Source organism: Pongo abelii, chromosome 10 (genome assembly GCF_028885655.2).
Source record: "Pongo abelii isolate AG06213 chromosome 10, NHGRI_mPonAbe1-v2.0_pri, whole genome shotgun sequence".
Lineage (NCBI taxonomy): Eukaryota > Metazoa > Chordata > Mammalia > Primates > Hominidae > Pongo > Pongo abelii.
This window is the reverse complement of record NC_071995.2, coordinates 39,034,851-39,052,694: the sequence shown is the minus strand read 5'-3', so window position 1 is coordinate 39,052,694 and position 17,844 is coordinate 39,034,851. Positions and strand designations below refer to the sequence as shown.

Below are 17,844 nucleotides of genomic sequence, written 5' to 3'. Positions count from 1 at the left end.
TACAGGAGAATATGGGGCTGCTACCTTTTAAGCTTTTTGTTGAGGGAAACAATAAAATATTCATAATAACCCTTTTAAGGCTAGTATTCCACTTTGAAAGTGGTAGAATTAAGAAAGAAGAAATGAATACAGCTGGAAGGGAGATAGAGATGGGACAGGTTATATTGATGACTTTGGAAACGTTGCATTTAGATATAGAAAACACAGCTGCATTTGAATTATCTATAATTCTAAATCTGAAGACATGATTGCTACCCAGTGCTACTCTAAATTCACATGAGTCACAAGAAGAAGAAGTTTTTTAAGAATAATACCTAAAATTCTCAAGGTGCATGCCCTAGGATGGATAATGAGAGAAAACAGTGCCTGGAAAAGATTGAATGATTGAGGCAGATCCTGTTTTGGGCAATGTGCTCACTTTCTCCCCATGAATTATAAACATGTCAAGAGTATAGAATCTTCATATATAAAACCACAAGCTGGGGACCTCTTTTGACTGACTACCTAGTGATTTAATTCTTGTGTCTTTCTTAATCATTTAATCAGATTGATTGCATACCTATTAAATGACTTGCGAAAATTCAATATATGAAAATCTACATATATAAAATGAATGTACTGGACAGTGATTGACTGTTGTGGGAGGATTTTTGCACTATCAATTAATCTTTATTCTTAATTACTTAACACTTATAAAGAAACCACTGTTTGCCAAAGATATGCAGTTCATTTGTTACTAACATGATTGGAAATGAATAACAAATGTGCAGGTTAAATAATTATGTAAATAAGATCATGTGTTTTGGAAAATTTGTAACCAAAATTGAAATTAAATAATTTTCTAATGAGATTATCTTACTTCACCAACAAATTCAGGTGAGTCGAAGAGTCAAATATCTACGCATATTTTCTAGCTAAGATTTTAGTAATGTGCCTCCCTTGTGTATAATTTGGAAACAGTGAAAATGTTTTCCTGCAGTATTCCATCTAAATAAATATGCAATTAGAAATGGCTGCCTTTCTCTTAGGTCTGTGTCAATTAAACAGTGAAAATATAAAGAAGTTATATATTTTTAATAAAATATATGATATTTTGATCGTTCTATGATGGAAGGGCACTTCACTTATTAAACCTACCTAAATTAATTATAATCATTAAAATATTTATTTTTATAAAAGGTCTTTTGCATATCAAAACCACTCTGACATTTAAGATTTTCTTCAAATGTCTTAAATAAGGAACATTCTAGCTAAATGTACATGTTTTATTTTTTAATCACTATATTATCATCACTCTCTGAACATCATAGCTCAAGATGTAAAATCAACTTATCTTACTTTTTAAAGGAAAGGTAGTGATAACTTTCATTTTTCATATTCACAATTTTAAGTAATTTTGCATTTAACAAAAAGGGACAAGAAAAGCTTTACTCCAGTGATAGCAGTAACTTCATTTTTGACAATCTGTCGTATCTAAAGTTCTTGAAAGTTCAATCTCTTCTTTTAATCCAACACTTTTTGGATTATTTTTCCACATTTCTGCACTGAAATGCTCTGTGATCATCACCAGGTTAAGCTCTCCAGTAAGCCAATGCTGAGAATATAGTGATTATAATGTAGTGTGCAAGATGTTTACTAAGGAGTGTTCCCTTTGTGGAAGGGACAGGAAGGAACCAGGATTGGGCAGAAGGAGTGAACTGTGAGGCCCAATACTAGCTACAGGAAGCTCTTGAGCTCAAATTGCCTTTCAGAGTGTCCCAAGTCAGGCTTGGGGCAGAAGATGGCCAGACCTGTATATACTTGGATATTTGCCTCCCAGGAAGGGGAATGACGTTGGGTGAAGGACTTTCTGCAGCTAAGACAGTTAAAGTGGAGCCAACAGTTAAAGACTTTTGCTGATAGCATGCCCAGCAGCTGGAGCAAGTCTGTTCTAAAGAGGCATCTGAGTAGCACATAGCATATTTTCAAATCCAAAGACACTCAGTCCTTATTACACACTCTAATGCAATTGACCACACTGGCCACTCCGATTTTAAATCTCTCTCCTCTTGACTTCCATAACTTTCTGCTTATTTTCCTTCCCACTCTGTAACAATATCAGTCTTTTCCTTTTCTTTCTTCTTATTGGCCTGTTTCTCAATGCTTATACCTCTCCTCACTTTTTGGTTCTCCTTACTTATCACATCTGCCTGGGTGATCTCATCCAACAGACACATATGCGCCAAGTTTTAGTTTTGAATATTCACTATTCCACTGTCCTTGGACATTGCTTAGATATCCTGCAAATGAAATCAACAATCTCCTCTTTCTTTTCAGAACACACTTCCCTTCTTTTATTTCTTCTCTCTGTAAACTTCATGACATCAACCCAGTCTCAAGAGCCAGATACCTATTGAAATTACCTCCTAGTAGGCCTCACTTTTGTTCTCCTTTTACATTCTTTTGACCACTAACTTAGCCTTTTCAGCAGCCTCCTGGTTGGTTTCACTTGTTGTAGACTTGCTGTAGTAAACCATCCCCAAATCAAGCCCAGTTGGCCCCAAACACACACCATAACCAAATCCACAATTGAACTCTTATCACAGTTCTCTTTCTCTTAAAAAAATGAACAGAAAATTGGAAGATGGGAAATTCTTTAGGGTCTGTCTTGAGCACTCTCAGGCCACATCCAGGGAGTCTGCCTCTTACTTTAGCATTTAGCAATACCTATTGCTTATAGTTTCCAATTCCCAATCCATTGACATCTACTGCCTGTTTACCACCTCCACCAGCTTTTTAAAAACTCTTTCATCATTTTAGTTTCTCCTCCCTTCTTCTCCCCCACTCCCCAAGCTCCCATCATGCTGAGCAGCACCTTTGCATTTCCATAGCTGTCTGTCAATATCTCTGTTGATTCAATATTTACCAGGTTAAATTGAACATTCTCTGCTTATGCCTCTCTTATGCTACCAGACTGTGCATTTCTCAAAAGCAAGGACTATCACATGGCAAAGTCCAGGGCTTGGCACATATTAAGCAATCAGAGCTTACCCAAAGTTTTTGAACTGAACCACATGTCTAGAGTTTAAGACATCTGCTGGGTGGTTGATAAAAGCAAGCCGTTACTATAGTGCATCCTCACCTGTTATTCTGATTTTAAGGAACAGACACCTCATTCTAGCAAATAAAATGGAGGTTTATCATAGGAAGGTATTGGAACTGTGGAAATAAAGCCATTCTGAGGACTTGCTATTTATTTCTTAGCCTTTCTCATGACCCATCTGTTTCATTTCTTAGATGTCTCTGATTCTCTTGGTAGGTCAGATCCTCATAGATATGGTGGAACACAAACCCCCAAGCTCCCCCACCAACATTCCTTTGTACCCTTGCCCCATTACTAGTATCCTACTTCCCAATATAAATTTCTGAGACTGAAAAAACCTAACTGAATCCTCAACTTTATGCACAAGGTGCTTGTCCCTGGTTTAATCAGCTGTTAGATATAAAGTAGAGAGGAAGACAGAGTGATAAGGTCCTTCGCCAGCAGCTGTGGATGGGGTAGTTTAATTCTAAACAGGCTGCAGATGAGCAGGGCATCCTGGTGAGTCCTAATGAGGATCTGCTGTGAGAGTGAAGGTGAAAGGACAAACAAGCACCTGGCCTGCCCTCCAGATGCTTATAATTCACTCGTACAGAATTGACTATAATACCAGGCAGGCAAACATGAAAAGGAGTCCCAAGGTGGGAGAGATTAATTGTTTTTAAAAAAGAACAATAATTGCAGAAATTTCTCTGCACAAGGAGACATTTGAATAACCAGTGATAGAAGAAAATAGTGGCAAAGATGATTATAAGATGTATTCCACAGAGGCTGAAGAAAAGTGGAAGTAAGTTACAAGGGTCCAAATTGGGAGGCCTGCCTTAAGAGAAAAGCAAAAAATAGAGTCTGGAGCAATTACAAATTGCATTAGAGGAAGAATAGGAAGAGAGACAATTGGAAAGAAACCTAGAAGCAGCTCCAGAGGGCCTTGAATACTGGAATAAGAAATGTTTACTTCATTTTACAGTAATTGGGAGCCATTAAACATTTTCTAGAAAATTATTCCAGCAGCAGCCATCAGAGTGGAGTGACACAATGACAAATTCTAAGAGGGAAAATTCTTACGGTATCAGAGAGAGTTAATAAAAGGAGTTGTGATTGTGGGAAGGCAGGAATTGATGCTAGGAATGTGCACAAATAAGAGAGCCAGGGGAGCCGCTGTGTGAGTGGAGAAGACAGAAGTGGCCCTTTTCATTCAGTGGTTTTGAGTTTTGTTGAAAGCAAAAGGGAGGGTGAGACCTTCACTGGTGCTAAGGAACATGGGAAAGGGATAAAGTTTGGGGGAAAAGGTTAAGAGACTATGAGTAGGGGTTACATAGTATGAGACAAAATAAATTTCTGAAAGATCTAGGACAGCACCCAGAGAAGGGAGATTATATGAGATCCAAGAAACATTCTAGAATAGAGGAGACTTTAGCATATTTAAAAGCTATGGGAAGGGATCCTGTAACTATTTCATGGTATATTCTGATGATTAAATAAGATGATGCTTAGGGAAAAGTGCTTAGCACAGTGTCTAGAATATTCTAAGTTCTCACTGTCAGCTGCTGCCAATATTGTTACTTTCAATGCAGGTTCTGTTTCAGTTTATGTTACTAATTCACAGATGCAGGTGGTGGGGAGACCTCTTAGCTGTGCCAAACCATTCAAATTAATAAATGAATTCTCTGTTGTGCTACAGTACCCACTTAGAAGAGAAGAGCAGTCACAGCAGTGACATTGCCTAAGAACTAGTGCTATTCTACTTCTGGTTTTCCTGAGATTGAAGGCAAATTAATTTCTTTACCCTGATGTGGGAAGTGAATAAGAATAGAATCTTGCATATCACAATATAAGATTTAAATGAAATCCTATAAACAGCTTCTTGTTAACAGTATGGTCTTCTAAATATTTGCTCCCAATTTTAACACATTATTGGACACCAATGAATATCCCATCAATAATCACCATCACGTAATCAATCAAAAAGTTACACTGGATTCATGTGTGAAAAAATCAAGCTTAAATGTCATTAGATTTAAGTATTATTATATAATCTTACTCAGAAATAAATCTGTTATTAGGTCAGAAATACCTAACAAGCTATTGTAGCTCTCTTGGTCCAGATGGGTATTTAATCAAATTAATAAGAAACAGCCAGTTCAGTTTGTGTCAATAGAAGGACATTGTTCCCATTACTCCTTTATTAATTCATAAGAGGTTAATAAATAACTTACTTTGAATAAAATAAATCACTGCAGATAAAAACTGTGACCCTGGCACATATATAAGTTAATAGGTGTGTAAAGATGCATGGAAACCGCATGGTGTGAAGGTTACAGGATCCACCCAAACCCTAGATTCTTGTATCTGTGTGCATACTGGAGCCTGATTGGCCCAACTCCAGTTGAAAATAATTTTCTTGAGGTGACATTCCACCTCTTGTGCCAATTGAAAGTCTTAGCTCCTCCAGAGGAGCAAAAAATATCATCAAAATATAAACTTGACCTCATTTCACACCTAAGCGCACCATTCTGATTGTTTTACTAGACTCCTCAGTGAGCACATTTGGTTTGTTTACTGCAGTTATAAACCAGAAACTGTATTCTATGTGTCCTGTGTTATCAGGTCACTAAATCTAGAAAGAAAACATGGAAAAGCTCAATATCATAATGATTCTATTATGAAGAATTAAACATTTTTGCTGTTGATCATATGTTTCGTGATCGCTGCTAATCTTAAATTTTCACATCTCCTGGTAAACTTTACTTTGCCTTAGCTCATAAGGAATAGTAACAAAAGAAACAAAAAGGCAAATGATCTGAGAATTACAATTCTTTAAATAAATATGATTTGGGCAATCAGGTGTTACTCTATGTGCCAGCAAGTTTATTTTAATATACAGCTAGAAATAGGCTTCCAATCACAAGCCACTTTTGTAAATAGTATCCTCTCTTATGGGGGAAGCTATGTGCCCTCCTGAACACCTGGTTAAGAACATGTTCACTTTCATGTGTGCTCTGAGCTGCCTTTCCTCCAAATAAAAATAGAAACTAGTTTGCAGCACCATACGGGGCTCCAGCGTATTATATGAGCCTATCACTGGTGTCCTTTGATATATTATCTATTCCATTAACTCAATAAAATAGAAGGCAAAGCTGGGGACAAACTGTAGGAGGGCTCCCCTTGGAAAACACATGCAAGACCTTTAAGCTGGGGCTTTAGCTTATCTAATAAAAGCCAGTTAAATGGAAGCTAATACTTCATTTTTCACCCCCTTTATTAAAGATCATAAGTACTGCAACTCAGGAGTAGAGAAAATAAAATAAATATATGGAGGAGTACAGGTAGAGGCAATAAAGAGCATGGCTTATCTATTTTCTCAAGATTTAGGAAGCACTTGAAGGCAAAACTCACAGACAAGCATTTTAAAAATCCATAACAAAGGCTCCTGCTTCTTAGCAAATACAGTGGTCCTTTCTGGCTGCAGTAATCCTGCTGGATTTCTTAGTAGAATATAAACAGCTTAACCTAGGCATAATCAGGGAGGATGCCACCTACCACTCTCTCCATATAATACTTTTATATAAATTTAGTAATTCAGAGGAAAAAAAAGATTGATGAATCCACTCCTCTGCTCCTCCACCACCCAAAGAGAAACAATACTAGAACTCAAACTCTAACAACCAAAATAAAGGAAAGTGTTCCACCTAGAGACTGTTTTCATGAGTCAAAGTGGATGAGAGCTCATCTAGGAAACGAATATTATTTTAGCCTATCCTTGCAAGTTTGTACTAAAAAATGAAGCAAAAGGTATTGCCCCTGGTGTAATTAACAATGTTAATCTTCTTTTTCCTCTCTATGGTGATAAAGCAGTCATTTTTATATTTAATTAATGCAGAGGATCATTTTGGAAACTGGCTAATGAGCCTCTGATCACATTACCATGAAAATGTGCATTAACATTGCAACTGAGGAGGCTGTTTCATGTGTAGCAAATCCACTTTGTAATTAGCCCACTGTGAAATGAATCACGTCAGGGGGAAATCTGAGGGAGGCCAGTTGTCAGTGGGCACTTGGCTACTGCTGTGCCACGGGCCACCAACATCCCAAGCATCGTCTTTCATCAGCAATCTTGTCTAAGAACAAATGTAGCACTGTGTCACCTTTGGGACAAACTGGAAGAAGGGAGAAATAAACTTTATTTTGCTAGATAAGAAATTCAAACTTGAGCATACACTCCCAGGGGAACCTCCCCCAATAAAACGGTAAGTTAAGAAAATTCTGCTAAAACTATAAAGGCTCAGGATCTAGTTTTCTTATTTGTATTCCGAAAAGCCCTCAGATACACATAAAAGAGACATCTAAATTTATACACTTTTTTCTAGGTCACCTACAGTTGTTGTAATAAGCTCTCAAAATTAATTTCTAGTGGTAAACAAACAAAAACCTTATAAAAAGGATCCAAGAACAAGTGGTAAGAGAATTTCTTTATCTCCTGTTTCAGCCAGGACATAGCATATATTTTTTTCTCATGTAATACAAAGTTACTAGGTCTTCCTCTTAAACCAAAGCACAAATTCTCAATTCATCTAATAATTTCCCCTGGCTAACAAGATTTGGCAGGAAACTTCTACTGTCTATTGAAAATAACTGAGATCATAGACCTATTAAACCCCAATATTTATGCAGACAATGATACAATTGATTTTCAAATGTCAACAGTATTCCAAAATGAAAGAGGTATCTCAAAATATTACAGACATGGATCTCAGTCCTACTCCTGTTATGTGACTGACATCTTGGCAGTAGATACACAAAATGTTAAAAAGAATCCCACAGGAAGTCATCTGAAGGGGGAGTGGCAAGGAAGCTGAAAACTGCCACCCAAAACCAAAATTAAAAGCCCCAAACCAGCAAGTCTGCCCTCAATTCTGAAATGTACTGAAAGAAAAAATAAAGCTAGCCAGAATTCATTTACCATCTTTCAGACAAACACAAAGCCTGGCTCTTAGTTGCTGGTATCAGACCCTGCACTCACCTGGGCAACTTCATACAGCAGTTTGTAGTGTTCCTCTCTTTTCTGAAAAGTGCACAAATTGCAGCCCATTCTAAGAAGCAGAGAGAGAGAGCAAGTCTTCTAATTTCCCCAGAACTGAAAGGCAAGTGAACTGAAAGGGAATCACCCTCCAGACTTGACTACTGTTTTTCATCAGTCACTTCAGTCCAGAAACACAGACAAACCGCTGTTAGTTGGAAGCGTAAGCCAGAGTGGTGTGTGGCAGCATGCTCTTCTTCGCTTTCCCTAAGTATCTTGCACTCACGGATACACACACAGAGTTTCCAGTCAGTTCATGGCAACACTCCCCCGTCTCTGCATCAGTGCACATGACTACACAGATTCCAGCTCATGAATATTAATAGTGCTTCATTGATTATTTATGACAGAACATGTTAGCAGGGAGGGGTGTCATAGCTGCTGCTGATGACAGATGAATATTCACTAATTAAGAAGCAAATGTAGTGTGGTTAAACAAAATTCACTTGTGTCAATACCATCTCTGTTTATTACGGATAGAGGGGTTGCATATAGGGCATTTAAAAAAAAATACACTTAATTTCTCCATTGATATAAGTTTTAATATGGGAATAAGAAATTCAGAAACAGAAATATACTTAGTTTACATATCCATGCTCTGCAACAAGAAGAAGAAATATTTTTAGCATTATTAAACCTAGGGGAAAATGAGTAGGGATAATTATTTACATTTATAAAATAAACACAGAAGCAAAGGAAATTTTGGGGGGTGACATGGAAAAGGAAGAGAAGGCAGGGGCATCATTCAGTTTTAATTCTGATACTACAAAAATAACTGAATAGTTCATATGTAAAGACCATTACTTACTAAGGAGGAAATAAGGGATATTCTCTTAATTCTAAAGAACATTTAGCAAGCATTAGCAGATGATACTTGTACAGATAATTAATATTTTCATTAGATAACGAAGGCCCATCTATTGAGTATATATTTGTAGCATATAATGCATGTAGATTTATATTCAAAAAGTAGATCAATACAATGCCTTTTCTAAGAAAAATTTCAAATGCTTATAGTATTTATGCTAATATTATTAAAGTCATATATAATATTTTACAAAGCCGATACTGGCAATAGTTAAACTTGAATGTAATGCACAATGACTCCATTTATGATTCTATATTTAGAGTTCATAATGATCAAAGGTGAACAGAGACTTAAAAACTAAGCTTAGATGTTTAGATAACAAAAGTAATGCATTTCATTTCACACTCTTGCAAATACATGTGTTGTATTGCAAGCTGGCAGTTTTTGTCCCTTAAAGATATACTACAAACAGCTAAAGCAGATAATAAAAGAAAATTCCTTTTGTTCCCACACTGATTTATCCACACCCTCTGCTAATTAAGAAGTATGTCCTTGTTCCAGCACATCTTTAAACTGGACAGGATAGCAGGTGGGTTCCAAAGCAAAAATAATTACTTGGAAACTGATGACTCTGGTTAGGAATTACACTGGATCTTGAGAGTTTTAATTGCTCATCACTGACGAATAGCTACTTTTTGAGGTCCAATTTCCTAAAAGTGCTTTGTCACATGTTTAGAATCAATAACAGGAAATGATTCTAATGAGCACTAATTGTTAACAAATTGGCTTTGCAACTAGCAACACCTCAACACCAGCAAGTAGCAAGGAGATGAACAATCATCTGCTGCTTATCAGTCATTTCCCTTGGGATGTAATAATCCGATTTTCTGGGCCTAATTTCACCTAACAGCCTGGATGAAAGCCAAGCTGAGAGACCTACATGAAAGTGGCATCATAATTGGGAACAGTGTGTGTGAAAAAAGTTCTCTAGGACTTCTGGCAAATTAGAAACCACTTGTAGGAGATATTAATTTTAGGACTTGATTCCTCTGTGGAAAGAATGTTTTCAAAAAGGTATTTGAAGTGGCCTTTATAAAAATTAGTGGTGGCCACAAACATAAGCAATCTCCTTCTTCTCAGGTGCAGCTGTAAAACATAAATGTCTGATACTTTTGAAAGTTTTAACTTCTCTAAGCCTCTATATCACTTCCCATGAAGTATTCTCATGCTAGAGTTCACATCCTCAAAGCAAACATTGACTGTTTCTTTGAAGGACTCTAAATTGCTGAGTTGTGAAAGAATTATTGATTCTCAGATGTTCATACTCTGTATTTTATTTTATTTTATTGAGACAGAGTCTTGCTCTGTTGCCCAGGGTGGAGTGCAGTGGTGCCATTTTGGCTCACTGGAACCTCTGCCTCCCAGGTTCAAGTGATTCTCCTGCCTGACCCTCCTGAGTAGCTGGGATTACAGGTGTGTGCCACCATGCCTGGCTAATTTTTTGTATTTTTAGTAGAGGCGGGGTTTCACCATGTTAGCCAGGATGGTCTTGATCTCCTGACCTCATGATCTGCCTGCTTCAGCCTCCCAAAGTGCTGGGATTACAGGCGTGAGCCAACGCACCCAGCCCATACTCTGTATTTTTTAAAAAGTCAGATTAAGGAATTAGAGTGCAGTAAGGCAAAGATGGCTCACCCTTCTATCAATGAAAATGTTTGCTTTTTCCACTGATAAAACTCTCTTGTGTGATAGGTTTTGAAAGCCAAGTAAGAAATTTAATTATCAAAGCTGTTTCTTATTGGAGCTTTCTTCTCTGTAAATGCAGTTTGCATTTAAAGAACAATGAAACAATCATAGCTTTAAAAATATTTTCTTATTTATCAAAAAGTAAAGAATGAACATTCTAGGGAAGTAAGCAAGTTCAAATAGAAGCTCATCCTTCAGCAGCTCCTCCTGTCTGTTTCTTTTATTCATTCCTAATCCCTCTATTCTTGAGTGTCTATCTCAGGAAGCAAGAGCAGCTTTTCCAATCATGTATCAAATGCTGCCCTTGGCCCATTTACCCTGGAGAGATTCCACCTTCTGCTTCTAACGGACTCATCCTATAGAACTGAAGAGTGACTTGGAAAAGGGAGATTCATAATTCCAGAGTTCTCTAAATTTCATTACAATATGATGGTTAAGTTTTCCAATAACTAAATCTTGCATTGGAGCATAAAGTTTGAAGTAGACAGGGACAAAAGCATTCATTTGAACACTGCCCTGAAAATGCAAATAGAGCAGATATTATCTGTCTTCGGCAATAATAATATGGGATAAAAAATAAGTAGGGAATGAAGGACTATCTTTCCAAGTATCCTTAGAAAATAAACTCATCAAAATGTAAAAACATACGTCGTATGTGTATTTCAAGATATAGTTACTTATTTTAAATGCCTTTAATTTGTGTGAGTTTACTCCACACAAATGCATTGGCATTCAAAATAGGACACATTTGTCAAGATCTAGACTGACGTATAAGAGGCTAAACTGGCAAGTGAAAGGAAGGAATCCAACATTTTTCTTGCTTTTTCCATATAAACTGTACTGCTGAGTAGCGAAAGAGTAGATGAGAGGGAGTTTCTCTTTATAGAATTATTCTGACTAATAATTGAAGATTAAATGATAGACTGTCATGCCAGCAGTCCTTAATTCATTCAAGGATCTAAGTACTGTGAATGAATGGTGTCTAGAATGACACACTCACACACACATGAGATAAGTGTACATTATGTGCCACCTGAGACAGAAAAATTACACGGCCCTTAAATTAGCCTTTTCAAATGTGAGCAAATGTCAGTGAATGCCGAGAACAGAGGAGCATATTAAACTAAACCACGGGGATGCAATCAGCTAAATTCAGACTGTGAGCAACACTACATAGACAGGTGCATATTCCAGTTTCAGAGAGAAAAAGAGAAAGAGAGAGAGAAGACGAAGAGGAAGTCTATAGATTTAAAAAGATTTTAATAACAATAGAAAGTCATTACTCTATATTTTCACATATACATATCATTTGGTTGATAAAATTCTAAATAAAAGTAGGAAAATGATTACCAAAAAAGTCAGGATGGTGGTTACTCTTTAGGAAGGGACACCAGAAAGTTTCATCATGGCCAGCAAAGTTCTAACTCCTGATAGGGGCAGTAGTTTTCCTAGGTGGTCACATTAGGATTCATTAAAGTGACATCTGTTATTGGTGTTTTTTATATTTTTGCTATATTTAACAATAAGACTTAAAAAAGACTAATTTACAAAAGAAAGAGGCTGTGCCTATGTCTCATCCCTGGCTGCCAATGTAGTACATAATTGTGCCGCTTATCAAGAGAGGAATAGAAAAGCCAAGTGAGCCTATTCTGAATCACCAATCCCATTGAGCCTGTGACAGCTGTCATATACACTTCAGATGATGGCTTGCTTATGCCTTTTGCAATGACTCCAGTGTTCTTTTCCTGTGCCAGTGTGGAAGTTCCGTACGTAACTCCGCTTGATTACCCTCTCTTTACCCTTGCCACTATCACATGCAGACCTTCCAACTCTGCCTGCCACCCACCTTGACATGTGGCTTACAAATTTCTAGTTCCAATTCTGCATTCATTTCAGGAGATACTTATGTGCTTTTGAATATTAGTAGACACGTAGCTGCCTAACATTTTCTGCAGTTAAATACCTTATATGTAATCGTAAAGACAAAGAACCTGAGGCCCAGAGAGACCGTGACTTGTGGAAGGTCAACCTGAGTAAAGAAATCTGAACTCAGTTTTCCAATGACAAATTCTGTGGTGGAATTCAATCTCTAACATCCTGAGCTGTCTCTCTTGCAGAGGAAGCTAGAGCTACACCAACATGTCTTTATTTGATGATTGAGGAAACGGAGGATAGCATTTGAAAGTGCTGAAATTAAAGAAAATAAAAGAGAATAAATTTTCAAAGACAGACATAGCTTAAAATAAGGGGAGTGGCTTGTGGTTAAAAATGTAAACTTTATGTATTAAAGTGCTGAAATTTTTTGAATGTCACAGCTAAATATCTTTAATCAGCTAATGTCCCACAATAATCAGTAATTAGGAGCTGTACCTGAACACACACTAGAATGACCTTGGCACTGAAAGTTTTAAATCCTGAATTCCTTAGTTCTGCACAAACTGGTCATTTGAATACATGATTCTTTTTTCAGGCTCCAGCAAAGCTGAACTGCTCTATACACGTCTACATCTCCCTACCTGTGCTCCAGATGTTACCTCATTCTCCTTATTCTTTGGAAACCCCACAAATTAAACTATCCACCCAATCGTCCAGTTTAAAGGCTCCTTCTTCCTTGATCCCATCAGCTCGCAGTAACTTCTTCAACTTCTGAATTCTTGGTGCATTTTATCCCTACCTATTTGAAGGTACAAATTACTTCTCCTTCACATCATTTTTAGATGCATGCTTTACCTCTCTTATTGGACTATAAGACATGTAAGAGCAACATTAACATTTAATTATCTTTGAGCCCCCAAAACTTGTAGAATTGTACCTTTCACATTCTGTGCCTTTAATAAACATGTATTGAATTAATGAGTGTAATTGAGAGATGACAGCATACCTAAGTTGGGCAAAGAGACATAAATTTTTGTTTGTAACACACATTAGCAATGACTAATTGCTATACGACATTTTCCCCCATAGGATTGCTTCAAGAATATTAAAGAATATTCTTAATATTCAAGAATATTAAAGAATATTCTTAATATTCAAGAATATTAAGTTAAAAGACTGAAAGGCCATGAACATAAACCATTTTTAATTTGATTCAAATCCATAAACACAAATTTGAAAGTCTATGAAAGAAAAACATCTGTGACAGGTATATAAATGAGTACTGTATGATTCAAATGTGCTTTGTCAGTTGTGTATTTATGTGTATATACTATCTGTACGTTTAAATTCACATTCTGCTCTATATATCAGCAAATTATTCATTTATTTATTTCACAAATATTTACTGTGTGCTTATCATATGTCTGCTGGTATATGAATGCCAGATTTTTGTAGTTGTATATCATCTAATTTTCACTATATCTCTGAGGTAAATATGTCAGATATTGTCCTTTATTAATACAGAAATCATTAGATGTTGAGATTTCTAATGCTGGAAAACCTAGAACTTTTGCCTTTTGATTCTAATCTAGTTTTATTTTTAACAGCACTGTGCAGCATTAACTAACATCATGAATTTAGAAAGATGCTTCTGCTAATAGTTCCCATGCGTCATCCCCTCCTTGGTTATAGCTCAACAGATCAATGTGTAAGCAAGCATCCTTTCTGCACTGTGTTCACTAGTTGAACATCTTCAATTTGCATTTACAGTTATTGCTTGCAGAATGAAGAGTGCCACACCAACTTATGAACTCCTAAGAGTTGTCACAAACATTGTTAGACTAGACTCCAATGGAAAGAAAGAGCATGAGATTTCAAAGAAGAAGACTAGACTTCTCATCTGAGCCTTGTCACTGTCACCTGTGTGGGCTTGTACAACTTACATGCTCTGCGATAACACTTACCCTACAGGCTGACTGTGAAGATGAAATAAGGTAACAGACCTGAGGGGGATTCATGAACTATGAAGTATTCTGTCCTACTGGCGTGTTGGTTAAGCATGGTTTCTGGAGTCAGTGTGCCCTGGGTCAAGTCTCAGTTTCTCTGATCTCTATTGATGTAATGTGGGGCAAATCATTATTGTTTTTTCAATCTTCTCTGTTTCTTGGCTTCTCATCTCTAAAACAGGGATAATAATAGCACCCACTATACAGTTATTGCAAGAGATGAAGTTGCTGTGATGATAATATGTGTCAAGTATACCTGGCACAGAGTACATACGTGCCCAATACTTGTTGGCCATTAGTAATCACAGGACAAGTATAATGATAATGATGACTTTCATTTTCAATTTCCAAGTTGATACGGTTTGGATCTGCATCCCCACCCAAATCTCACGTCAAATTGTAATTCCCAGTGTTGGAGGTGGGGCCTAGTGCGAGGTGATTAGATCATGGGGGCAGATCCTTCATGAATGGTTTACCACCATCCCCTTGGTACTGTTCTCCTGAGAGAGTCCTCACAAGATCTGGTTGTTTAAAAGTCTGTAGCACCACTCCCATCTTGCTCCTGCTCTCACCATGTAAGATGCCTCGTTCCCCCTTTGCTTTCATTCATGGTTGAAAGTTACCTGCAGCCTTCACAGAAGCAGATGCCTCTACGCTTCCTGTACAGCCTGCACAACTGTGAGCCAATTAAACCTCTTTTCTTCATAAACTGCCCAGTCTCAAGTATTTATTTATAGCAATGTGAGAACAGACTAATACATAATTTATCTTTACAATTTTTGTCATGTTAAATCTCTATTACATTGTTTGAAATTTTATACTTCTGTCCACCTTGTTTGCCATTGTACCCTGTGAAACAACTTCTAAAAGGCTTTTTGTTTCCTAGTTCTTTATATAACAGAAATAGTTGCACAGAAGTACTCATTGTGTAAATGTGATGCATGCACACACACACACCCCTCTATTTCTTTTCTATGTAAAGAATGTAATACATACAGAGTAATAATTCTGATATTCTATTTCTTTCTTTCTTTTTTTTTTTTTTTTTTTTTTTAGATGGAGTCTTGCTCTGTCACCAGGCTGGAGTGCAGTGGCACAATCTTGGCTCACTGCAACCTCTGCCTCCTGGGTTCAAGTGATTCTCCTGCCTAAGCCTCCCAAGTAACTGGGACTACAGGCGCACGCCACCACACCCAGCTAATTTTTGTATTTTTAGTAGAGACAGGGATTTCACCATGTTGGCCAGGATGGTCTCGATCACTTGACCTCATGATCCACCCACCTCGGCCTCCCAAAGTGCTGGGATTACAGGCGTGAGACACCGCTCCTGGCCTATTTGTTTCTTTTAATGCACAATGTGTAAATAAGGCAGACATAAGTGTACTAGAAACCAATAAAGGCATCTGAAGTAAGATTTCTTGCAATCATAAAACAGGGAGTCCAGTGACATTTCTTTTAGGTCTATTCACGACTACTAATCTAGCCCAGTATAAAGTTGGCTTTCTTTATTTGATCACATAAAGGCTGAGGTACCATGTTTGGATAATGTCACACCATTCAGCAACATCACAGGTATTATGTAGGGTTTCCACTGAATGCTACTATCACTATTTTTAGTTCTGCAAAAGTGGTCTAGTAAAGCTCAGTACAAACTTTCATTCAACCAGTATTTATTGAATAGTACTATAAGTACAGCACAGTGATAATATGTAGACATTTTAAAAAATAAGAGCTAACACTTATTTAGTACATTTTGTATGCCATTGTCCCAGCACTATATGGTATTAATTGTATTTAATTCCCACATTAACACTCTGAGATGTGCACTCTTAATGTCTCCTCTCTGCATGGGCAGTAAATAGGTCACATGAGTAGTAAATGAGGGAGCCACGATTCAAACCCAAACAATCTGCATCTACTACTTAACCAGTACTTTCCATTGCCTGTCACTCAGAGACAATCATCATTATGACAAATTTCTAGAGGGCCAGAAGAAGGAATTGTGGTGATGCTCACAGCACGCTGAGATGTAAGGATTTCCCTGAGGACTGGAATCGCAGTCTAAAATTAACTTCCAGGTTCCCTGTTGTGTCCTCAAGCATGGCTACATAAAAGAGATTGAATAAAACCTAAGCAGTTTCATAACCTTACTCCACTCCACTGGTGATGGGGTACTGCTGCATTGAATATGTACTGATAACTGTAGAATATTTTTCCTTCTTGGTAGTTATTATGGTAGGCAATATATGGGCTGATACTAGGGCAGTCATTTTACATCTCTGTTTTAAGGAATAATCAACAGCTACTTAAGGCAGGTAAATTTGGAGGTTTTAAGAAAAGTAAAGGTAGAGATTTACCGATGACTCTAAATATACATCTCCAGACTTAATTTCCCTCTTAATTTCAGACTCATCAATTCATTGACCACTGACGTTTCCATTGGGACTATTCAAAACATATTAAATTCTACTTAGCAAAACTTAACTCATGGTTCTTTTCCCCCATAACTGCTTCTCCACATGTTCTCCATATCACAGAATGGCCTGACTATTCTCAGGCACTCAAGTTTGAGGTTTGAGCATTGCCTTGGCTCTTCCCTCTCCCTACATCTAGTGACAAGGCCCCATTAATCTGAACTGTGCAGTCTCTCCTTCCTTATTTCATCCTCTCCTATGCCGCTTTCCTAGATTCAGGATATCATCTTCTCTCAGCCAGGTCCTGCATTCGCTCATGAGCATCTGGAGTTTCTAATGGTGTGAGGAGCAAGTTGTTGATTTCTTGCTCTTCTCTGCCTACACACACACATTTGTAAGCCCATCTTGCCCCTGATTCCCTGGTCGCAACTCCTCTCACTCTTGCTCACTCTTGCTCACTCTTGCTATCATACACACATACATATACACGTGCACACACACGTGCATGTACACAAAAGAGAACATAAAACAGAAATTTCTGCTTTAAGAGTGAAGGTTACAACTCTGCTAACATGACTGTCTTTTTGGTATATTTCTCTCTTTTTTTAGAGTGTGGACAATTCTGTCTGGTACTGTAATACATGTTCGTTCCTCTCTCAATGTTGGATTCTGCTCAAATATTCAGTCATTGTAATGGTAGTCAAGATATATAAAGGTCTCAGATCTCATGGAGCAAACGTTATTGTGAGAAGAAAGCATAAGTAAACACAAGCTATGTTTATATAACATTTCCAGACAATAACAGGGTCAACACGGGAAATTAACACAAGGTGGTATAA

General features: G+C 37.3%; 1 protein-coding gene across 2 annotated transcripts in view; it reads right to left on the bottom strand.

Moving 5' to 3' along the window:
• The window catches only part of PDZRN4 (PDZ domain containing ring finger 4), a 391,974-nt gene that overhangs the window by 129,116 nt on the left and 245,014 nt on the right, over positions 1-17,844 (bottom strand). Inside the window, exon 1 of one of the 2 annotated variants that reach the window (XM_009247618.4) lies at positions 8,100-8,420. The exons of the other annotated variant lie outside the window; for it this stretch is intronic. Within the exon in view, the coding sequence (XP_009245893.3) occupies positions 8,100-8,168 (69 nt within the window). The 5' untranslated portion in view covers positions 8,169-8,420. Of the gene's footprint in view, positions 1-8,099; positions 8,421-17,844 lie in introns of those variants that run through there. 2 annotated transcript variants of the gene reach the window in all.